Source organism: Pogona vitticeps, chromosome ZW-PAR (assembly GCF_051106095.1).
Source record: "Pogona vitticeps strain Pit_001003342236 chromosome ZW-PAR, PviZW2.1, whole genome shotgun sequence".
In the NCBI taxonomy this organism is placed as follows: Eukaryota; Metazoa; Chordata; class Lepidosauria; order Squamata; family Agamidae; genus Pogona; species Pogona vitticeps.
In genome coordinates this window covers 4,660,642-4,685,198 of record NC_135800.1, presented here as the reverse complement: position 1 = coordinate 4,685,198, position 24,557 = coordinate 4,660,642, and the positions used below count along the sequence as shown (strand labels likewise).

General features: G+C 40.6%; 3 protein-coding genes and 1 long non-coding RNA gene across 9 annotated transcripts in view; 1 reads left to right on the top strand and 3 right to left on the bottom strand.

Moving 5' to 3' along the window:
• Positions 1-1,484: 1,484 nt before the first annotated feature.
• On the bottom strand, positions 1,485-4,795 carry LOC110082929 (uncharacterized). Its single transcript, XM_072985179.2, has 2 exons — positions 4,715-4,795; positions 1,485-3,610 (listed from the first exon to the last, which is right to left on the bottom strand). Exon 2 carries the CDS (start codon positions 3,570-3,572, stop codon positions 2,226-2,228), a length of 1,347 nt encoding a protein of 448 aa, XP_072841280.2. The 5' UTR covers positions 3,573-3,610; positions 4,715-4,795; the 3' UTR covers positions 1,485-2,225.
• A 4,319-nt stretch (positions 4,796-9,114) lies between these two features.
• Positions 9,115-16,004, bottom strand: LOC110082930 (beta-1,4-galactosyltransferase galt-1-like). The gene is made up of 2 exons (XM_020800906.3): positions 15,416-16,004; positions 9,115-10,873 (listed from the first exon to the last, which is right to left on the bottom strand). The coding sequence occupies exon 2, from the start codon at positions 10,812-10,814 to the stop codon at positions 9,489-9,491; it is 1,326 nt and encodes a 441-aa protein (XP_020656565.3). The 5' UTR covers positions 10,815-10,873; positions 15,416-16,004; the 3' UTR covers positions 9,115-9,488.
• LOC140702990 (uncharacterized) lies at positions 13,684-20,652 on the top strand. Of its 2 annotated transcripts, none has more exons than XR_013539695.1 (2): positions 13,684-13,940; positions 19,715-20,652. It is a non-coding gene; the product is annotated as an uncharacterized LOC140702990 (long non-coding RNA). The 2 variants fall into 2 exon arrangements; XR_013539694.1 differs by lacking the exon at positions 13,684-13,940 and adding an exon at positions 15,794-15,928.
• RALGPS1 (Ral GEF with PH domain and SH3 binding motif 1) overlaps positions 20,274-24,557 on the bottom strand; it is a 149,992-nt gene continuing 145,708 nt past the window's right edge. For 4 of the 5 annotated variants that reach the window (XM_072985169.2, XM_072985168.2, XM_072985171.2 and 1 more), the window contains one exon: positions 23,575-24,407. In XM_072985169.2, the coding sequence (XP_072841270.1) occupies positions 24,378-24,407 (30 nt within the window). In that variant the 3' untranslated portion in view covers positions 23,575-24,377. Of the gene's footprint in view, positions 24,408-24,557 lie in introns of all 5 variants that reach the window. The other variant, XM_072985170.2, reaches the window with a different exon arrangement.

Genomic DNA, 24,557 nt, shown 5'->3' with positions numbered 1-24,557 from the left:
TAGCCAAAAGTTGCAGGATGTTTTTATAAGCCTTCCTCTGAAGAAGAAGAAAAAAAGGAGGGGAGAGAAAAAAAAATGGCAAAAGATGCTTTTCCGCAGAAGGGTGATATTGTAGATTTTGAAATGCCTTCTCCTAAAAGGCCTAAACAGGGTTCCTGAATATATGCTATTAACTGGAGATTTTGGGTCACTGTCTGAGGAACGACTTAAGAATAAAAGAAATGGCACAAATAATGCAGAATATTGGTTTCCCCTTTAAGAAAGCTTACCACACCTGTAGCCACTTGAATGTTTATAGGAAGAAAACAGGTTTCCCCCATTTTCTCCCAGGTTTGTTTCAGAAAAAGGAAGTACATATTGCTGCAGATTTAAGGTAAGAAAATCAGCTACAGTTTTTTTTTTCTTGACTTCCTCTTGTTTTCCCCACAGAAATAAGTAGTCAAGAGTTTCAGTGGTGTAGTGTTTGAGCCTGAGGCTGGCAGAGATTTCCAGGGAGTGGATTTTAGATGGTTTTCTCTTGAATGAAAACATCTAAGTAGGCTTGCAAATTTGAATCAGAGTCCCTAGTTTTTAAAGAAATGGATGAACGGAATGACAGTGTGTACTTAAATAATACGTACATTTGAAAAGCCATCACAATATGTTTGTGAAGGAGATCACAGAGGTCTGTAATGGACTGTGTTGTAAGAAAATTGTTTGTTGTCTTTTATGAACTACAGAATATCTCTTGAAGGTTTTGAGGCCTTTATTAAACATACCTTCATGCAGTTTTAAACAATTCCCAACAAATTATTCTTGAATAAGTTAAGAGTGGTAAACGATGGGACTTCCTTGAGCTGTTTTTTTTCCCCCTTGGTGCTTAGCTCTGAAAAAGCACCAACTACTTCTTTTTTGCTGTGGTTGGTTTGTGGCTTTCCCACCAGCTTGCAAATGGTTCTGTACGTCCTTTGGGGAAGGTCCTGTAGAAGTATCCTGGGGAAGTTATCACCTCTACCATTTTCTGGGAACACCTCACCTACAATGCCTAGCTCTGAAAGAAGGATGTTCCAGGAGTCATTTACGTTAGGATGGCTTTTTTGTTGTTGTTGCAGGACCCATTTTGTTGCTGGAAATCACCCTTGTAAATGTTATTTTATTTTTATTGCTCTCTTACATCCCCCAGTACCAGCAACAAGATTTTGTGTCCTCTCTGCTCTGTTGCTTATCTATTCTAAAAACAGTAACTGCAACACAGGCTTGAAGTGAATCCTCTATGAACTCTTAATGGTCTAAAAAAACATGTGGGCTTTGGTGATGTGTATATGCCTCAACAGCCATGTGATACCAATCAACAAAGGTATGGGGGATCTGTGGGTTTTTTTAGCTAGCCACAGAATTCCATGTGCAGCCACACTACCTGGGAATTTCATGAATTGTAGTCCAAAAACCACAAATCTATACCAGTTAACTGTCAACGCAAATTGAACACAGGAACACAAACTTGCTGCAGCAAACATATTGCTAAGAACAGCTTTATTCAACATCCAAGATTTAGTCTTAACCATTTGTAATTGTAGAATTAAATTCTAACAAAACTCTTAACATTTGTGTTTCTTTCTAAAAACATGCTCTTTCTATATAAACATGGTATCTCCTTGCGTTAAAATGAGGAAGCTATAAAGTGAAATGGAATTAATCCATAATGAACTTTCACAACAGACAACGTTAACAGTTCTGTGGTGAGGAAGTACATGTACATGAGTTTACTGACTCAATGGTGTTTAGAACAATATCATTGATTGATATTTATTTTATATATACATGCATAATCATACATGTATCTGGAGTTGTGTCCAAAATCAAGAATGGGGCAAATCCTGCAAACTGTTCTGTAGAGGCAGAAAAACATATAAGAAACAGATAAGAATCACGGTTACAACACAATGCATGTTGAACAAATATACTTTTACAAAAGGTCATGCATTTCATCCAGGGCACTTAACACCGTGATAACTTGTTTTTATCTGTGATGCCTATGAGTTTGCGAAAATGTGTGAGCTATGCTGGAGGTTGCTGATGGAAAAGTCAGGTTTCAATGTCGTAATCCATCAACCAGTAAAAACTGGCATGAATACGTACTGTATATTATCTGTTGTTTTCATGATGTGAGAAAATCTGAAGTGCCCACTTGTCTACAACCTCCTGAAATGACTGGTTGTTGTTTAATCCAGCAAGAGTAGAACTTTCTATTTTAAGATACTTGCAATGGTTTTGATTAATGTCTTCCAAGTGAATTTGAAACTCTTGTAAAACATTTTTTTGGTAAGCATTTCATTAACATTGTTAATCAAAGAAGCATTGAAGCGCCAGATTGCTGGGTCTCTAATGAGATATCCGTCAGAGATGTCTTTTCTGTTGTGGGCTCTGCAGGTGTAGAGGATTGCAATATCTTTGGGGACTTCCATTGTTCTACCATAACCCTTGAGAACGGAGTGGATGGAGGTTTGGATTACTTTCCTCGGATTAACAATCATTTTTCTTGGGTTATTGAGCCATATTCTGTTAGGCACTTTGTAAATATGCTGCAGTATATTAACTCCTGGGACTGTTTTCCATAATGGAACATTGAACCTGTCTATAGAAGAAAGCACACTCTGGGGGAAGAAATGACTTTCAAAAAAGTAGATCCCTGTTTCTGGGTTTTGATTCTCGAGGCTGTTCATCATTGTTTTCCAATTCAGATGTTTAGTAGGTAAGATAATTTCATCAATGTCATTAAGAACCACATATCTGCTCCTATACATATTGCGATAGATGCAGTCGTTTAAGACCGTTGTTTTTCCATTGTGCCATTGTGGGGAAGAATACCAGAATGAAGAAAACTTAATATATGAAGTAATTGGCCAAGGTATAATCTCAACGGTGCCTTCTGCTACGTAAAATTTCAGGAATTCTTCCACTGATTGGTTGTAGCTGCTCATGTAGATCACCACTTTCTGGGCGCCAAGGATTTTATACATTTCCATGCTTTGTAGGAACTGTAAGACGTTGCTGTGGTTTTCAACCATGACAGAGAGACAGACCGTAAATTCAGCAGAAAACTGTGTGCTGTGCACACGGTTCCTGATTTCAAATTGCGGTAATTCCTCAATGTTTCCTTTTGAGGAGGAATGAACCGACACATAATTGGGAGAGCAGTTTTGAGGTTCCAGGCACACTATGTCTGCTGATCCAAAAGGGAGTTCAAATCTCTCTGAGTGAATGTCTACGGCAGCCCTTATTATGGAGATACGCCTGTTATGGCTGCAGCAAAACCAGCAGTAAAGATCCTGTACCTTCTTATAGTTCACTATCGCGATCACACGGGTTAAGTTTTGCTCCCGGTTATCCTGATAGGAGGAAACGATGAAAGTGTGGCTATATTTTAAAGCTGTGATGGTATCGGTCACAACCTTATGTGGACAGGGGTTAGTTGGCCATTTCACTTTGTTAGAGGGTTGCATGACCCAATAGTGCAGTTCGAAACAGAGAACGAAAAGAACGATAAGAAAAGGGCTTATGACAAAAATGCTCCTTTTTCTACAACGAGGCATTGTTCTGCTTCTGTTGTTGCAACCAAAGTGGTTGTTTCCTAAAATGCAAAGAAAAGGTAAAATAAGTGTATTTTACGACTCAGCTATCTAAAAACCACAGACTACTTTAAGGCCAATAAATCTTGAGCAATTAGGCAATTAGACTTGTATACTTAATTTCTTTTCACTGGGAAAATTATTTGTTAAAAAATAACTAATTCCTAATTACGGTAATTGTTCCCTTTCAACTCATTTCAGAACTAGAGGCGGTACTGGTTCTTTTCCTACCTGTATGCCCTTCCACTCTGTTAATGGATCTTAGATAGAAAAGAGTCACTTCTTTCAGTTTTTATTATGTTAGTTCCCTATTTTGGACCCACATCCTCATTCATAAGGGACAAAAGTCCCTTCTGACCACCATATATGGGGACATGTGTGATCATTTTCCTTCCCCACATATGAAACTTCTTTCTCTAGATATGTATGATAAACAAATTACTTCTATTTCCACGTCAGAGGTTTTTTACTGCTCCTATTAATATGGGATGCCCTCTTGTTTGTTAAGCAGGGGTAGGGATAAGCTTTCCAACCCCTATAAATAAGTTCTATATCAGTTCTAATTTCTATATCAGTTCTCATCCATGATGCAGGATGCACTCCTTTCTCCTTGAAAAGGACAAATTATCTCACCTCTATAATCAAATTACTGCGTCTGTCTTGTAAATAGGATTCCTTGCATGGTGTAATGCAGTGATCTCCAACCTTGGGCCTCCAGATGTTCTTGGAGTTCAACTCCCAGCAGAGGTTGTGGTGAAGGCTTCTGGGAGTTGTAGTCCAAGAACATCTGGAGGCCCAAGGTTGGGGACCGCTGGTGTAATGGATAGAGTGAAGGACTAAGACTCCGGAAAACCGGGTTTGAATCCCCAATTGGCCATGGAAACTCCCTGGCCTTGTGGAACTGGTAAAACCACTCCTTAAATATCTCACTTACTTTGAAAGCCCTACAAAGGTCACTGTAAGCGCGCGCGCACACACACACACACACACACACACACATTAAATATGTGTAAATATGCTTTCCCAGCTCTGATAACCAAGAACAAAAGTAAATGTAGTAATAAGAATTAAAATACATATGTGATTTTGTAAACGTGTCATCTCACCTGCAGATTTTTAGAACTTGATTCCTAAAATCACCCCCAAGCACTGGCAATGCTGAGAATAATAATAATAATACAGTAATAATACAGTAATAAAAGAACTTTGCGCAGTATTATAAGCAGTTGCAATTTCCAGAAATAATGCCACCACAGCTACAAAACACAGCAATATTAGGAGCAGCATAGCATACACACCACATCAATATTTAACAGAGACTTAGGGTTTTTGATTAAAAACTGTATCCATTATATAATACCAGTCAATTTTTTTTATAATTTTGATAGACGGTGCCTGGTATTTTTAAAATAATAACAATAATATGCCGTCAAGTCCATTCTGACCTTGAGCAGCCCTTTTCAAGAGTTTCAGAGGTAGAGAAGAAGTTTGAATAGAATTGACTGTGCCTATTTTAATAAGAATAAGAGACAGACAGACATGCAGCACTATCTTTTGCTTCGTTTGCAGATGATGCTGTAATGGGGGACATTGAGTGCTGTGCCTAGCATCAATGGCCTGGATGAGGGCCAATACATGGAAACTGAATCTAAATTAAGACATACATCCCACTTTTAGGAGGATCATTGGGCCAATTAGAGGAAACTCTACCCAACCTTGAAGGGGTTCTACTCTCCCTGAAGGATTGGGTCCGCAACTTGGAAATATTCCTAGTCCCAAGACTCCCCATACCTGCTACCATTCCAACCTTATCCGATTTGTTCCCACTTTCTACCCTCTAAGGTCCAAATTTATACAAATATGGTGGTTATTGTTTCAAACTACCCTTCCAGCTCTTCTTCATGGAGGATTCCTCTCCTTTCTAAATGGGTGCCACCGGCCCCCAATTTCTCTTGGGCTCTGTGAGTTCTCCCTGGCCTCTCACCTCAAAAAAAATACAAAATGTGGGGAAAATTTTCCTTTCCTCCCCCTTAAAAGCATGCTCCTCAATTCTCCTAAGATAGTTGTTTTATAGTCTTTCCTCCCATGATTAGGGGTGCCCCTGTCTCCCTCATTAATAGGGGGTGCAATCTATGGGTTCTTCCTATTACTCCCAACCCCCTGAATATAAAATATGAGGGAAAATCTCCCTTTTAAAATAGCCCCCCCATATTATGTAGGTACACACACACACACACACACAGAGCTTCCCCCTTATTTATATGGGGGGCCACCCCTCTCAGAATTGAGATGGTTCGGGCTCTATAGGTTCAGCCTCTCCCCGCCTCAATTAAAAAACAAACAACACCAAGATTATGGGGATATTTCAATCTAATCAAGATTTTTTTTAAAATCTAAGTCCCTTCAACAATTTTTTTATTCATTTTTGGCGGCTTCACCTCGGAATGAGGAAAGGAAAGTTCTCCACCTCACGCCCCACAAGATGGCACGACTATAAAACTTGAGGGAGGAGAAAGGTTGGCCTCTTTTTAAATGTATAGGTATATAATGTGTGTATATATACAGTATATTATGTACTGTATCTCTCAGGCTCGAATTTCTAACGCTTGCGGCCCCTCCCCCTCAAAAAAGGCGGGAAAAAGGGGGCAACGGTCGCCTCCGTGAGGCGCCTGAGGGGAATTTTATTATTTTTTGGAGGGCGGGGCTTTCTGTGGGGAGGGCGCCGTTTCGCCCTTCTTTTCGGGACACTCAAAATCCCGCGCTTTTTGTGCCGCCTCCCTTTCTTCGCCACTGGTGTGCATGGTGTGTGTGTGTAAAGTTGTGTTTGTGCATCACAAACGTGTTGAGAAGAAAGACGAAATCCTGTGAAAGTTGTGAGGCCGGGAAAAAAAACCGGGGCGGGGAAAAGCAAAATAACAGCAGCTTCCTGAGGTGAATTGAGGGGCTGCCGCGGCAATGCTTTGGGTTGTTAATCCCGGCTGCCTTTATTTAGGAATAAATCCGCACCCCTCGCCCTCCCCCCAGGCCCCTGGGCTTTATTTCGGAATAAACCTGCCCTGCCTCACTTTTTAAATCCCAAGATCCTGAGTGCGTTGACCTCAGAAGCTGCTCCCAGGGAGTTCCTTGAGAGGCTTACTCGGGAGAAGGCGGGGGGGGGGGAATAACGTGGAAAGCCTGGGGATGGTTTTTTTTTTTGTTGGACTACATGTCCCAGCATCCCCTGCCATTTGTGCTGGCTGTGGCTAATGGCTCTTGGAGTCTTGACGCCCCCTAGTGTAGAAGAGGGGTAATTACAGGTCAATAACAGCAGTAATAATAATTATAATTATAATTGACAAATGAATCAAGAAGACATACTCTTTATTATTACGAATTTTAGTCATTAGTAATACTATTACTATTATGGCAAGTTATTACCTATGTCCGCATGACTACGGCTGAGTCATAATTTGTAATATTTTTTATTATAATTCCTGTCAAATCATAGATTTTTTTAAAGCCACCCCACAAGAACGGCAAGAGAAGTTGGGAGTTCGATTCCCCCCACGGGACCTCCTTGACAGGACTTGGACTCCGTGATCCCTTCCAGCTCTGGCCGTTCTGATCTACCAACACCAATTATTCTTATAAAGAATAATTGATTTTACTATTTAAACAGTACTTGGCTGTGCTTTGGTGACACCCAAAATCTGCTGCCTCTGGCAGTGGCCTCGTTCGTATGATAATTATTAATTATAAAGAATAATTATTGCATTTCTATTCTGCCGCTGTTCCAGTGAGCTTAAGGTGGTGTGTAGGTGGTTCTTCCCTCTTCTTCTATAATCCCGACAGCAACCCTGTAAGGTGGGCCAGTAGCCTTTTCCTAGTTTCCCACAAGAGCAGACCACAGACCCAACATCATTGACAGTGTTGGCAGTTAAAATTTATGTAAATATTCAGTTACATAAGTGAAACTAATTGTAGTATATATGGCACGGAGTGCCTCGTGCTGTGTCATCGCAAATTGTTGGTGCCACAGGCACTTCATGCCCATCTCTAATTATAGTTATATAAGAGTTTGCAACAAGTGATTGAAAGGGTCTCCTCTTTGTTGGGCTGGTGGCAGCAGGATCTTGGCTCAAGGCTAGCCAGTGCCCAAGTGGGAATTTGAACTCGGATCTTCCCAGTCCTACTCCAGCCCTAGTCACTATTGCACGCCGCTTCACAACAATCCTGCAAAGTGGGTCAGGCTGAGAGGTAATGAGAGATCAAGGGCATCTGATGGTTTTCGTGGCTAATTAGGGCTGAGAAACTAACTCTGCTCTCAGGAACACCTGTCTCATACATTCAGAAGAAACTGAAGTAAAACCAAGCTAATTAGCAAAGCGGGGCAAGCTCATGTTAGAACAAATCGCGAAATTTCTATCTTTTAAGGGAGCTTTGCTTCTTGGCAGTTTCATCCATTTTGGCCCTTTGTACTCAAAACAGGGAAATGTTATACATGAAACAGATTAGCGACAGTAATTGGATGTTTTTTTTAAAGTTACCGTACATATTCATGGAGCTTCCCTATATTGTTACTTTGTTGCTTATAGATGTGTTATTTGAACCTGCTTTCAAGTGAATCAGACTTTTAATCTGTCCAGCTCTTCCGTTGGCTGGGAGTGGCTCTGGGTTCACTTCAGACTTTGCAACCTGAATTAAATTTAAATAGGAGTTGGGAGTTGTGATCAAAACTGGGTAGGACTGTCTACTTACCATGGGCTGCTCCTGGCCCTGCCTTTTTTACTTACTTGTAGAAAATTTGGTTCCCACGTTGCATTTCAAATGGCTTTCAAAAGGAGTGCAATTGTATGAGTCCAAGGAGACCTAATTCGGTTTTTTGATGTGTGCTTCAGTTTGCAATAGACTGGTGGTGGCTCCAGATAGGCATTTTATCTGTAACTTCCACCAGAAAGCTGAATCCAGCCTGTTCAATGGAGCCTGGATTAAGAGTGATGAAATTTAAGTTGTTTTTTCTGGATATTTATCTTATACAGTATTTCAAACCAAATGGGCCTCCAGTGCAGCTTATGTTGGAGGGTCTCTTATGTACGGGCAAAATACTGATTACAAACTTGAATAGCATTTGTCTGTAAAAAAATGAATATTTGGAAACAAGTATGATTTAGACAGCCCAGAGCTATGCCTCTTCAGCTTTTTGTCAAGGTACCAATTATTGATGCACAGCATCAGTGCCTCCACTGACCCTTCTTGGGGTTGTTTGTTTTAAAATTAGAGTTGGAGTATTTATCTATAGGATACTTTAAAACAGAGGACTATCTATCAGTGAGTTTAATGAGTCTTTGTAGTAAATGTCCCTTAGGTTGTGGTCTGCCTGTGTTAATTACAGGGCAATAACTCTAAAATATAAAATGCAACAATAACAAAAGGAGGGTTAAGAACTAGAACTAAACAAAATAACCTTAGGGAACTACCAAAGGTGTGTGTGTGTGTTTGGGGGGGGGGAAGGTTCAAACCAAAGATCTGAAAACATGGAAACCATTTTTATTCACTGGAATATGGTAATCAGTTAAGCTTCATGAGAGAATTACTTCCACAGTTGAGGGTGCAATGTCTAAATAGTCTCCATCTGACTTTTCAGCTTCATCCTTATCATCAAATGAAGACACTTGCTTAGGGCCAGAATCATTTCAGTAAAGTGAGAAATCCACAGGTGAGACATTATTTACCAAAGTATCTTAAAAAAAAAAATTATACCCTTTGAGGGACCTCCACCTCTCTTTGTCGAATATTTCCAACCTGTTTTGATATTTTCAACCATACAGGGCATTGTAGCTGTACGTTTCATGTACAAATCTGTATTTATTATATTTTCTCGGCCTTTACTACTGGCATCCATCACAGTTTGGCATGAGATTGTAAAATATGGGATTCATGTAGAACATGGTTAATATTCGCAATCAAAGATGTGTTGTATTTCCAAAGGATTGGGTCTCGAATCAAGGATTCATCCGTCAGATCTTTACGTTCCGGTATCCTGCAGTGGAAGAGAAACGCGATGTCGCTGGGGACTTCCACGGTATCTCCGTACATGTTGAGAACAGAATGGACAGATGTCTGAATCACTTTTCTTGGGTCAACAACCATCTTCTTGTTATTGAAGTCACCTTTCCTGTTTGGTTCTTTGAAGATGTGCCGAAATACATTCACGCCAGGCACGCCGCTCCAAGATGAGAAGTTGAATGGACCGTTCAAGTCGAAGACATTGTTACGGAAGACGTGGTTTTCAAACAAGAACACTCCAGTCCCTGGATTTTTCTTTTGAAGCCGTTGCATTAGAGATTTCCAATCGGCATCCTTAACAGGAAGGATAATTTCGTCAGCATCAATTAGCAACACATATTTGCTTCTGTACATATTGTGGTAGATGCAGTCATTCAGGGCTGCGATTTGCCCATAGTACCCAATGTCTTTGGCATCCATGGAATGATGCCAGTAAGAGGAAGGCTTAAGGTACAGATCAATGGGCCAGGGAACAATTTCAATGGTCCCTTCAGAGACGTAATATCTTAGGACTTTTTCCATTAATTGGCTACACTTGGTCTTATAAATAATAACTTTCTGTGCTCCAAGTATTTTATACATCTCAATGCTCTGTATGAACTGCAAGATGTTGTTATAGTCTCCAAACATGGTGGAGATGCAGACGGTGAATTCTAGAGAAGAGCTTTCCGCGTTGCGGTTTTTTATCTCAAAAAGTGGTATTAGGGCAAAGTCGGATTCACGAGACGGCCAAATTGACATGTACTGTGGAGTGCAGTTTGGTGGTTCCCCACAAAGGAGATCGGCAGTGCCATAAGGGAATCCAAACCGGTCTTTGTGAATGTCGATCTTCGCCTTCACGATGGTAACGTTCCCACTGTTTTGGCAGCAGAGCAAGCAATGAATATCCTTAACCTTTTCATGATGAATAATACTAATAATGCGGATGAGAATCCCGTTCCGGTTGTCAAAATAGGGGGCTATGATGAAGCTGTGTTTGTCTTTGAGTCGTGTGATCGTGTCTCTGGCAAGCGGGCCTCTGCAGAAGCGGTCGTAAGATTTGGATGTTCCATATATTTTATACCATGGTGTGCTTCTCTTCCAATAATACGATGCAAAAGATAAGATAAAGATGACAAAGAAGGAGGTTCCAGCAACCAGTGGTTTCCAATGAATTAACATTGCCACCTGCACACAATACTTTTGCTGACCTGTCCGTTTGTTATTCCATTTCAGTTAGCCTGCAAAACAGAAAGGAAAAGGACAATGGAATGAAATCATCACTTGTTTGAGAAGATGAGTTACTGTTTCATTGAGAGTTCTTAGGCACCTGACTCCCACCCCACCTGATACCCAAGGGATAGCTTTGCAAGCTAGTTTGGAGGGATGGCTAGATGTGGTTTAAAGATATACTGTACAGAAAAAAACACAGTAGCAGTGAGTCGGCAGCAATAATCCTTACTGTCAGACAATTGTACCATAGTTATTTTAATTCTCCTTTATTCTAAAGTATTTTTAAAATTTATCCTTGAGAGGCTAGAAGACGGACCATTTATTATATTGGTAAGAAAACTTGACAAAAATATTTCTTTATTTTCAAATGGCATGAGAAGGAGGTAAGTAAATTATTGGCCCAGGCCAGTTAGCCCTTGTCATGATTAGATGGGTGGTGGCCAGAGGAACGAAGAACAAGCTAGGTATGAAGAGGAAGGCACTTTTCCTTCAGTTAACATACTTTTCCTCCTGCAGGTTGCAGTTCAGGCCCCTACTTACTTTCCAGTGACTGATCACAAAGCAAAGCACGTCAGATGCAAGATACAGAAAGGTAGAAAATCACATGTGATGACACATGGACACCTTTCACTATTTTCTGAGTAGCAGTTTTCTAAGTAGGTCTTAAGTCTGAAGTTTAGTTTGAAGTTGCTCATGGACTCATTGATCTGTTTCTTGCACATTGAGTACAAACGTTAATATATTTAAGATTATTAGAAGCTACCTGGAATCCAGTGATTGGGCAAGGCAGGCTGAACGATTGTGTTCTCAGTGGAGAATAATACACTTGCAAAGCAATTACGTTATAATGTAGTTGATGACTACACTTGCATTCATGAATGTTATTTAGACACTGAATTATTTTGCACCCATTAAAACAAGGGAAGTGCTCTAATTACTAATTTGGTAGTTTAATAAATACATGCTCCAGTTGCTGCTAACTTGTCTATAAGAAAACCTTTGCCAGTCTGTCTCTGTTTCTTATTTTCAGGGCAAGGAGGAGGTATATGGCAGATTTCTTGCACGTGAGTTGTATGTGTGAGAAATCTGATAATAGCCTCTTAAGTTTTGTACACAAATCTGTGAGGTCTTGTGGGAGTTCCCTACATTGCATCTGCCTTAGCCCTCATGAATCTTAATCTAGGTGACCGTAATAATGAACTGAAAACTATTTGGGGTGCCAAATTCTTTTAAATCTGGTTTTGAGGCTTTAATCACCCATTTCCCACTGGGATTACAGTACTCTTTCGTAATTATTTGGTTGAAATGACAAAGATATTGATATGGGGATGAAATAAGCTTACTTACAACCTCCTCTGGCTAACATAAGTAGCTGTACATAATTAATAAATTCCTTAATTAACACACTTAACATTCAGTGTTAATGTGAGAAATGCAAAACAAAGTATTTTATTTTAATACATACCAGTAGTTGACATAACTGGAAGACATTTATGGGTTACAGAATGTGTGGAGCAAAATGCTAGTGTAAATAAATCTAGCCTAGACAAAAGACCTTGATTAATAAACAACTTGTTTATTAATCAACAACAGAGAAGTTCAGCTGGTGAAAGGCTGAAGCCAGTGTATAATAGATTTAATTTGCGTTCCCAGTGGGAACCCATCAGTATGTACAGCTGAACTGATCTTTCTAATAAAGCGGACAGTAGCTTCATGTATTCAAAGATTTATCTGTAGAAACAATAAAAATATTTTTTTAAAAAAAACCTGGAAATTTCAAGTGGGCTGGATGTATTTAGAGGAGTAGTGCACTGTATGCTGTATTTCTTTATTTTACATATGGGCTTCCCTTAAAAAATTACAGCACTGTTAATTTCCATCAATAACAGGAAATGTTGAAATAGTCCTATGTAGGGTCTTTTATCTATTTATTAGTATACAGTATTTGCAATCATTCGTATAATCACAGAGTGGCTCACAGTTTCCTTATTAGATGTGCTTCAGTGTTCAGGATGTTTGTTCTCCCGTAACGACTTTTTAATGACTTCAGGTGTTGTAATTCTTTTATATGTTACTGCTGTTTTCATACGTATTTTTCTCACTGCTGTTATATTTACAGTATATGATTTTCCCCCCTCTGGTATGTTGATTGATATGCTGATTTGGTTATCTCTAGTTTTTTTTTTTTTACATTATTCAGTTATATTTTATTAACTATGAACTGCACTGAAGGAATATGTCCTACCTAAATCATTTAATACTAATCTTGTAACAATGTATCTTTGCAGCCTCAGGAAGATTTTACAGTACATTTATTTTTGTCATGCTCTCCCCCTTCCCTCCACCCGTTCCTCCTTTCGGTTTCAAATTTAAAAACCATTTCCTTGCAACCTCGCCCAAGCAGCTGTAGAGTGGAGTGCCAAAACAGGCCCGTGGGTCACGCCACTGTTTTCACCCCAATTACCAGGCAGGCTGTACAAAGATCCATTTCACATAACCAGTGGTTACAAAAATTGTTTTAAATAAGAACTACACTTTATTGAAATCTGATGGATGAATTATTTACACCTAGCATTTTTAAAAAAGAGAAAGGTATTGGCAAAAAGGAACTATTTGTAGAAGACTTGGTAAAATTGGTAAAATCAGTCTGTAGAACACACCCAGCTGCCACAAACATGTAAGGACTATGCTGATTCTGCACCAGTGGAATCAGCAACAAAATGTTGCAGTATTCCATATTCCAGACATGCCTTATTTAATCCCCTCCCCTGCTCCACCTTTCTCATTTGCTCACACATTGGTCGTCAGTACTGTATTCAAGGATGTTAACTTTTGCTCTGTCGTACAAGGACTTACACTTCCCCAGATTTTCAAATCTTCTCCTTCTGTGTGAATTTTTTCTTTTTTGCTTTGGTGAAGGATTAGCACTTCTGGCAGACAAGATTATTAATTTTTCTTATAAATTATAATTCTGTTTCTGTCTGAGTGCTAAAACGGTCTGCCATCAAACAGTTTGAAGAACAAGGATCCTGGGTGAGACACAGTCTGATGTTGAGGATCAAATTAGATATTAAGGTGAACACTTTTTCCCTTTGAGTCACATATTTTCGCTCTTGGAATGGGATTTCTTTGCAGGTGTATGCCTTAGAAATTGCAGTAGCAAATTAATCCCTTCTTTATTGTGACCAATGGAGAAGTAAACCATGTTTAATGCAGAGCAGTTAGGTGAGGAAAACCGTGTTTTGTCACTTGAGAAAACACCTCTTCTAAAACCGTTATCTAGTTTTAACTGTCAGTAGGTTTTTGCTCTTCTTTCCTTCCAGGTTTTTAACTGGGAGCTGCTTGTGCAAAAACTGTTGGTGGGGGTGACTGGAGTGTAGCCTGGAAAGCTGAATTATACCCAAAGGGTGTTAATCAAATAAGAAAAACAAGTACTGTACTAAGCTTTTCTTTATTGTAAATTATTTGATTGAAGAGGGAGTGCAACGTGCAACAATATTTTGAGGATCTTTGCCAAACTGTTACTTTTCTGGGCGTGATGCAAGCTTGTAACACAGGGCGCTTTGCTCCTGAAACCTGTATAAAGTCTCGTCCCTTAGGCAAGCGGAAATATAAAAAGGAGAGAAGAGGTTTGATGTTGCATTCAGCGTGCAAACAGCAGACTGTGAATCATTCGCACGCATCATGACTGTGGTGAGAAACTGTGTTTCTCTTTCTGCGACAGCACTTATTTCCAATATGAATACATTATACTGTATATAGGTATAGATTAGCACGCTCAAATCCTGTGCCCTCTTTTGGCTTTTTAAGCAAGAGATGCATTTCTTATTCTTTTTATTAAACGATACACTCGCTAGTGAGCCAAAGAGGCAAAGCAGGTGTTAAATTGCCGTGTTTACACTGCATCATTCTCTGCCCTGGCTTCTTTCGATCAGAACTTAATCTGAGCTGGAGAATACTTTGCTCTCTAGAAATGCCAGCCATGTTACTTTCACACCCTTATTTGCTAGAATATTTCTGCGGCTACAAAACAAAGGCAGTGTTAATTCTAACATGAGTGCCCCCTGACTGTAATCGGTTCACATGTGTAGGGCCATAAACAATCGGTGAAATAACCCAGGATGACTCTATTTGGGGGGCAAACTATATTAAGAGGCCTGCACAAATGTTCTTGTAATGGTTTGGAGCAATTTAAAATATATATCTAAAGGGCTGTGCTTTTAATTATGTTTATTATGTGGCACAAACAGTCAATACGATATTTTGCAGAGTCATTCAAGCAAAATGCAGGTCCCTGCATGGTGAACTCCTGATCTAAAGATAGATAGATAGAAAGAGGGCAACTAAGGATAGGAAATAGAAGAGAAAAATAAGTTGTTTCAGTTGGGATATAGAATGACGAAGTTAATCCAAAAGCTGATTTTGAACTGCAAGAGATAGGTTTCTGTTCCTGAGTTCATAGAGCTAACAAGTGACTGTCTTTCAAAATACTAAAACTGGAAATAAACTCAGAATTACAACCGAAATAATGGCAACATCCATGTACTCACATGAGAAGTGCTTCTATTCCTCAGAGAGACTGATGAAAAGAGAATTTCACTGAAGTTCTGTGATGGTACAAAAAACAGCTAATACCAGCCAAAGCTCGCCCCAGTCGGGAAATGTGAACATCTCTATTGTCTGGGTTGCCTGTGTATCATGCAGGAAACGAGTGACGTTGGTGGAGGAAGCAGAAAATAAGTAGACCACAAGGTAGCTCAGTTTGTCCCAGCAGCTAAAGATAAACAAGTGAAAAACATACATAGGCTAGACTGAAAGCTGCAGTTTTATCGGTAGGCTTTAAAGAACAGGAGTGGCTGTCATTACTTGCTTGTTGCTATTGCGTATGACCTTTTGGCTTCTCTCCCTCTCTTTCTTGCACTGGAGTCGGAAAAGATCTTAAGACCTGATGCAAAGAATAAAGCTTCTCCAATGTTGACACACAAGAGATTGTTCAGGAAGCGTTGGCAGAAAATCAGCTGCCTTGCATGCAGACCAGTGGAGAGAAGCATGAAAGCTATGCAGTAAGAGATTTGCATTATAAATTTCTCACATTAATTATTTAGAAGACTTCCTGTTCCAGCCCTTTTTTTAAAACCCAGAGTTCCCACTATCCAATAGATCTATAAAGGCTTAGAGCTTTTATTCTTAAAGCCTGGGTTTGAATTCCTATGCACTCCCTAATGTTTGGAAAGATACTTACCACTATAAAAAACAGTTTGTTCTTATAACTCATTACAGCATTTTTTAAAAAAGTAATTCTTTGTTGTAAGTTCTTGGAGTGTTATAAAAGCACTTTGCTGTATTACTCATTTTAATTATTATTTTTTAAAAATACTATGTTAAGATTAATAAGTTGCTAGCTGCGACTTGCTATATTAAGCAACAGGATTTCACCCAGTAAATGTTATTTTTTATGCCAATGAAATAACCTCATTCTCACTCATTGCATTGTTTCAATGATGTAACATCACACACATACACACATGGCTACAGATAACGTGGGACTTATAATGTACTTCCAAGCATTTAGGTTCACTAATTTCTTGCAGTGAAATAGGATGGCCAAGTTTTTTTTCCTCACACGTCAAGACTTTGTGTGCAAAGAGTCCTAAAATAATAAAGGGGGCTGTAACAGGTGCAATCCTGAACATACATTGTGCTTTTAAAATGAGATTTGAACAGCTGTATACTAAACAGTCACCATGAAAGAATCCAGCCAAGACTGAAAACAAGGCCAATGCAAAATAACTTTGCTTTTCACAGAACCTCTTTCGTAATTGGCCAATACTTTAGTGAGGGTGTAAAGAAATGATAAAGAAATATGTTGCAATTGGAAAGAAAAACATAAACTTGAGAGAGAAAAAAATTCCCAGAGTCCTTAAATGAGGAAACAGCAAACTGATTCACCAAATTAATTCACAAGCACTTGAGGCTTATTGTATTTGCTTACCCAGTAAAACATTAAAAAGGTACAGTAAAGGTAAAGGTTCCCCTTGACAATTTTTGTCCAGTCGTGTCCGACTCTAGGGCGCGGTGCTCATCCCCGTTTCCAAGCCATAGAGCCAGCGTTTGTCCGAAGACAGTTTCCGTGGTCACATGGCCAGTGCGACTTAGACACGGAATGCTGTTTACCTTCCCACCGAGGTGGTCCCTATTTATCTACTTGCATTTGCATGCTTTCGAACTGCTAGGCTGGCGGGAGCTGGGACAAGCGACGGGAGCTCACTCCGTCCCGTGGGTTCGATCTTACGATTGCTTGGTCTTCTGACCCTGCAGCACAGGCTTCTGCGGTTTAGCTCGCAGCGCCACCACGTCCCACCCCAGTAAAACATTACCCAAGTAAATTACTGTGGGATTGGTTAGCTGTTATACCAGGTCCAAGGGGCCAACACAAACTATAAGACCAGAAATTTGATTCCTTATGGGTTCGCCTCTTTAATAAAAAACAATAAAAATCTCCATTGAAAGTTTTCTGACAATTTATAGAGACCAGCAATTTGCTACACAGAGAAAAAAAACAGTTATTTATTATTGGAAAGAAATGTAAACAACTGAGAGAAATATAAAATAGGGAGAAAAGAGAGAGAGAAATATAGGCAACATGTTATGCCACACACACACCAGACACCAACACCAACACCACATATACTGGGTGCCAGACATGAAAGGGTAGCAGGCACATAGCGGTGTAGTAGTAGCAGGTTTTATTTCCAGAAGCTGGCAATACAGAGATCAGGGGTTTCCCTCCATAGGGGCACATGGCTGGCATGCATCCTTGTAATAATATGCTTAAAGGCTTAGAAAGGTATTTGTTTTCTTTTACTTTTAAGAGCTTTGATATTTCAGAGATATATTTCCTGCTTTTGATTGTGCCCTTTCAGGCCATAAGCTCCTGCATTATTATATTGTAATTAAAACATTCTTTATTAATACTTTTATTGCACCTTTTATACTCCTGGAGTTTGGACTGTAAGAACGGTTGCAATCCATTTCGAATGGTTACTTTTTGGATTTTTATTTTATGCACATGGAATACAGAAGCAATGTAAATGAATAAAGCATGGAGAAATAGACAAGCTTTTGTTGTTTTGAATCATTGCAACAGTGGTGCAATGATTCATTCCATAGATGAATTTGGTTAGGACCAGAAATAATGCTTATCAGGTTTTATTCTATTAACCCTCAAAGGGAACAAATGCCAGCAGTAATAACCCAGGCTTCCGAGTCTTCCTAAAGGTCTCTGGCAGGCGTCCCTAACCAGACTGTGGCCTTGGCAGGACCGGGCCATGGAGTCAGATCTCGCCCCCCGCATGTACTCCCCCCACGGCCCGCCCACCCGCACGCACAGGTGCCCCACCCACCCGCTCATGCAAGCATGAGCTTGCCCCGCCCACTCACATGTGCACCCTGCCCACCCATGAACGCAGGGGTGCCCCACCCCCTGCACACAGACACCCTCCCCCCCCCCACAAACCGGTCTGCGGTTTGGGAAAGGTTAGGGACCACTGGTCTATAGGAGTCTTAAGGGGGGTGCTTGGGCATCAGACTTTCTGACCCGAGAGACGTGGTCCTTATCTTTCACAGTTAGATGGAATACATGGACAACATCATCTCCCTATTGCTTTAGCTTCTTCTTTCTAAGCAGCAGAGATGGGGATCTGTTAGAATGATTTGCCCTAACCTTCCCATCCCTGAGAGTACTAGAGGAGATGTCAGTGACCTTCTGTCCTCTGATATACAATAGAACCATGATATCCTCAGGTATCAGATCCAAGCCGCCGCCCCCCCCCCCCCGATGCTTCCCAGGTAGGAGAAAGTATGCCACATGGTCTGTGGCTCCCTCTAGTGGTCAGTTCTGGTAAATACACCCTGGAAATACATATAAATATGTACTGTATTTCTGGGGTTTTTTAATTAGTATTTTCAGGCAAGAGATACCGTATTATTCCGTATATGATGATACTTTTGTCTAAAATCTTTAGACTAAAAATTGAGAGTTGTCTTATACACGGAAGTAAGCTGAGGAGAGAACAAAACAGCCTATACCTTGCCTCTGCAAACAGGTTGCCTTCAATCAGGAGGCTTAGCTTCCTACAGTCAGGAGACTTAGCTTCCTCCAATCACGAGCCTTATGTAACTGATGTCAGCTGATGCTGAACAAACCAACTGGAACACACCTTGTTGGAGGTGGAGCCTATGGGCAGTGCTCAGATGCAACAGGGATTCATAATGTCTGAGTGTTCTGAGCCCAGAGGCTGAATACTCAGTTAAGATAAGATTTCTTAATGTTGGGTTAGAAAAGTGAGGGCTGTGTGTCTTATACATGGGAGTGTATAACCTCCACTGCCTTGTGGCTATATCCACTCATGGAAAAGGCTTCAGGAGTTAACCTCGAGGCAAAATCCGGAGCTGGAGTCCCGAAGGCAGCATGTGTCGTTCTGCCAACTCCTGCGACGTTGCTGGAACCAGTCGTATTGGCTCTTGCCTTTCCATTGGACCATTTCAGCAATGTGGAGAGGGGGGATGTGCTGCTTGGGTAACAGTCTATCCTCCATATTACCTTACCCGGGCTTCATGCTCTGGAGAGGACACTCCTTGATTCAGAGCATGTTACCATAGTCTCTCGAGACTGAAGGATGCCTATGTATTTATGTCTTATGCATGGAAAAGTGGACCAGTGGATACTGGTCCCGCAGATACGGGGCCCTACTGTATTTACATTCTGTAAGCATGTGGCTTGTTTGTGCACTCTGCTTTAGCATTCTTGGAAGCATTTGTTTGACCACTTTAACATTTTCTCCTTCCAGCCTGGTCAGACCTTCAAGGAATTCCTTCACTTCGTCAGACCCTCGGGGGAAAAACGAACACCATTCCTGGGACCTGGCAGGCTTTTGTCGGTACTGTACCTTCTATACAATTTCAAACATACAATTCACATTCAGAAGGACTAGGTTATTTTTGAACGCAGAAGGTTTGCACTCTTAATGATTTTGAATAGATTTCAAATGTGGATCATTCTTGTAAAAAAAAAAAAAAAGATGGACTTGCCAAACAGGTCCAAGGTCTCTACCACAGCCATCCATCTGTTTTCCCTCTGTTTAGCGGCTTGGGCGACTGAGGGGTAGAGTTCCAGGGGAGATAACACTGTTCGTTTCTGCTTGCTCCATTGTCAAATGTCTCTATGCTTAGAGGAGGGCAGTAACGGCAAAGATAAAAGGAATAGCTGGGCCAGGAACTTGCTGGATTAAACCTCTGAAAGCAAGCGGGTCTAGGATTGAACGGTGGTTCCACAGCACTGGGTAGAAGTTTAGAAGCAGATTCTGTTGTTTCCCCCGTTCCAAAAACATATCACAGAAACTGGTACAATTTTTTACATTAAAGTTTTTTTAATTAGTGAAACAGTTATTATCAATGTAACAAGCTGAAAAATACAGCAACCTGATAGAAGACTGAGGTAACAAAATACTTTGCCAAAAAACCTAAAAGACTCCCACACAAGGGTCAAAATTTTTAGTGGTTATAATGAGTGAGACAATTCACAAGAGTTTTTAGAAAGAGGCCTTACACAAATGGCATGCAGTGGGCTGCTGGAATACAGCTAAAAAGTAAAAGTAAAACAAAGTAGTGCAACAGTTCTCACAAGAAACAAATTGAAATATAGAAACTGGTTTACATCACAATGTGACAGATGGGTCGATAATTGAATACTATTCTCTATGCCTTGACTGAGTTCTAATTGGAAGAACATGCATTTTGGCACTAAGTTTACTTTTGAATTACACACACGCTAATAAATTAATAATAAATAATATTGCCTCAATGTAGCTACAGGTAATGGTGATCCTGAAAAGAACTTGACAGGAACCCTTTGTATAAAATGTGAAACAAAAAAAATACATATCTAGCTTTGTGCACTTCTCACAGCAGACGAGCATTCTGATCCAAGGATCTCTCCCAGGTGCAAGATTACGGGTGTGCACTGTAGGGTGATCCTCTCTTACCTGTGCCCCCCGATAAATTTCATAGGAGGAAGCTGGCAAACGGGGCCAGTGTCTACCATAAAATCACCTGAGCTGCTTGTGAGTACACCAGCTCCGTGGGTGTGAGCCCTGGATCAGGTTGCCAACTTGGGGTACCCTCTGACATAAGAGGATATTTTAAGTAGTACTGTACCGATATGCATTGCTTTATTATTTCATTGTAAAAAGGTGCACTTAAAGAAATCAGTAGCTAAGTAGACCTTCATGCTTTATAGGACAAAGAACCACTGAACCGTGGATTATGCTAGTAACAATTTTCATATACTGTTATATCACTTATTTATTTCATCTTCTCAAAAACACTGCGCAGCCAGGCTGCCTGTATTGCTGAAGTACTGCACCATGTTATTTCATTTTCACGCAAGCTATTATTATACAACTCTTCCGTGTCCATTGGATGCAATACTGTCTGTACAACAGATTCACAGTCAGCTAGTTGCTTCACCAGTTCTTAAAAAAAAAATCAACAGCACCCAGAACATTCCATATGCAGATTTGCAGAGGGACGTTCAAGTAGCTTAATTTCAAGAGACATTTCCTTCCCTCTGCAGATGCATGCAAATTCCATTCATTACACAAGGAGAAATCCTCTCCACTTGGGTGTTACCATGACAAGTATTCTTTTCATTCATATAATGTCATTATCAAGGCCCCTGCTGATTTCTAGTCCAATTTTTCTTTTGGCCGAGGAGACTGATGTAAATCATTGGAGGGCTGGTGAGTTTGGGAGGCATGCTTTTCTTGAGACACGGTAGCTGCTTTTTAAGCTCTAGATATCCTTTCCTTGTTTCTCTGTAAAGCAAAATTAAATGTAAAATAGGGATTTTTTTTTTTTACAAGCACTTCTTGTGAAAGTGTGTGACAGGTGAAATGTTAGTTAAGGTTACTCAGGAGGAAGTCCTGTGGGACTCTATAGGACTTGCCACCCTCATTGGTATTCCTGCTGTTTACGGTTGGTAGCTGCTTCTGCAGTCCCAGACATTAAACGACGACGATCAGACCATTCTTTTGGCTTCGACAACCCAGGCCTTATGACTGCTGCAACAATCATTTTAGTTCGCCTTTCTAATATATACCAGTACAGACCTCGTTAATGATGAAAACGTAGGTAACAAGATGAATCCCCATGTCTTAAAACTCACTTGCAGGTAGTTTACATTTGTTTTATCCAAAATACTTGTGGGTAGAGGGCCTGGAACTTTGTGCTCTAGCTTACGATCTCTAAGTAACTAAGGGCTTAAATGACTCTACAGGGTGTTCTCTTCCACCATCAGAACACCAGTTAACGTCCACCGCATTGTGTTTTTGACAATCACTCAGTCATTACATCACGATTCCCTTTGTGTGGCAATAGGTCTTTGGCAGCATAAGAAGGCCTAGTCTTCTCTCTCTCTCTCTTAACTGTTTCTCAGGTAGGCAGGTGCTCCTTGCCTTTCTGGCATCCTTACAGCCTGAACAGGATAAACTGGTGCCAATGGATGAGAGGCTTTGATTTAATACAATGGTAAAAGGAATCATAGTGTTCTTCTACATAATGTCCTGTATTGCTCTGTTTAAAATCCAAGATATGCCAAAGCAGGGGGACAGATGGCGACCCAATGTTACTTTCCTAGTTCAAAAGGGATGGTATTGGGTTTTCAGCATCAGCTGGTAAGGGTGAGGCCACATATGGTTATTTTTTTCCTGTGTTCTAAAGAAGATGTCGGGATGTTGTGAGTGCTTTACAAAGTCTCTCTGACTTTTGATGGTGAATCCAAAGAGGACAGTCATACTCAAGGACAAACCTTATTGTGTAAATTGCAAGCATCTCTCTGCAGAAGAGCGCTATTTGAAATCACACTCTAACGGACAGTGATGGTTGAACGGAAAACCTGGTTCGTCGACCTAGCGTGGAGTCCTTTTGTTTCCTGTTCCATTCTCACCACTTCACTGTTATGATGTCCACAGCTGACGTACGACCAATCTGGTAGAGCAGAAAGACCACTGGGGGAACACTGGCCTGACAGAATACAATCACAGCCACCTCCACAAGCTTGTTTCACCATCAGAACTATGACACCGGCATAACAACATGGCAGTTGATCGACCTCCATATTATCACCAGCAGCCATCAAGACATTTTACATTAAAGGGAAAAAATGAAAACAGAAATATATTTCAAAGACCATCCTTAAGAGCCATTCTGATCATATGCTTATCATAGCATCCCTCCCAATGTGAGGCTTTTCCAATCACCGGTCATTGGTAGCTTCCTGCCTTGCATTGAAAGGATGGTTCAGCTGCTCTCTGGCTTACAGGCAGTGGCTGCACGCTCACTTGGTCAAGGGCCACGGTTCAGATACGGGAAGATGATGAAAAAGGAAGGTGATTCCGTCGTTTCTTGTTTACTGAATTCCCGTTCAAGTAAACGAGCCTGGGAAGGGCTTAAGAAAGTGGCCAACTTCCTCTCCCTTCAGCAGGAAAGCGCTCCTTTCACCTCTTCTGCTCAAGCGGAGGCTCTGTGAGCCGGGAGGCCCAAAAGCAGCTCCGAGGGCCCGTGACGTTTGCGCGCAGCAAGATGCTTTTGAGGAACAGCACCCACCGTTAAAAGAACAACAAACAAAATAATTTAAGGCAGATATTTCTTGTGGGATGAAGGAACCCAGGAGGAGCCTCATAACACCAAGTGAATTTCAGCAGCTACAGACCCTTCGTTTGCCTGGGCACTTCTAGATACTTAAACAGAAAATAGCACAGCCAATTACAAGAAACAAACACTAAATTAACAAGTGGTTTATCTTGTGCCAAAATACACATTTCCTAAATAGATCAAGTACGAACATCAGTTTTGTCCCTAGGTTTGATATAAAATCTGAGGCAGCCACATTGCCAAGCAACTCAGTGCACTTCAGGTTATAAAAATGTTGTTCCACAATGTCCTATTCTAATTGACACCTTTTGCAGCAAGTTAACACTGTCAATCGTTTTGTGCATTAGAAATAATTGAAAACCCAACATGGGCTAAATGTTCTTCAGTCACATACAGCAGCTCAACAATAAAAAGAGCAGTTTAAAAAAAACGGGGGAAAGAAAAAAAGAATCTGCAGAAGATGTGATGCACAGTTTGTGGCAGAACAGAAATCCACAGCCGTCTGTGACCACAAAGCTAAAGTCAAGGTCTCAAGGATCCTGCGGCGAGCAGGTTGTTTCTTCAACCAGTCTAAATCATCTTTCTCATCAGTGCACTGGGTTAGATCCTGTCCTAAGGACAACATTCACGTTCTGCTTTTAGAAGCTGTGTCATAATTACTTTCAAGTTATGTAGAAAAGTGCTGAAGTTGCTGTTATGGACAGCTGGCTCACGCTGGAGTCTCCTTCCTCCGCTCTCCTGTGGGATCCGTTTCCCATCTGCAGTTTGGCACTTGGAAGTTACACCACATACTGGAGCATGTTACTCGAATGACATAAGGTTTGCAGGTACCTAGCAAAGCCAAGCAAAGGAAAACCATCAGCAACAATGAATGATTCTACTTGAGTTGCCCAGAAATCCAGAGATATAATCTTGTGTTTGCTAGGTCTGCAAAAATCACAGAAAACCCCACATTTGCTGATGTGAGAGCAGCTACTGTTT

Coding starts and splice junctions, on each gene's coding strand:
- LOC110082930 (XM_020800906.3), bottom strand. CDS start 10,814: ATGTTAATTCATTGGAAACCACTGGTTGCTGGAACCTCCTTCTTTGTC.
- LOC110082929 (XM_072985179.2), bottom strand. CDS start 3,572: ATGCCTCGTTGTAGAAAAAGGAGCATTTTTGTCATAAGCCCTTTTCTT.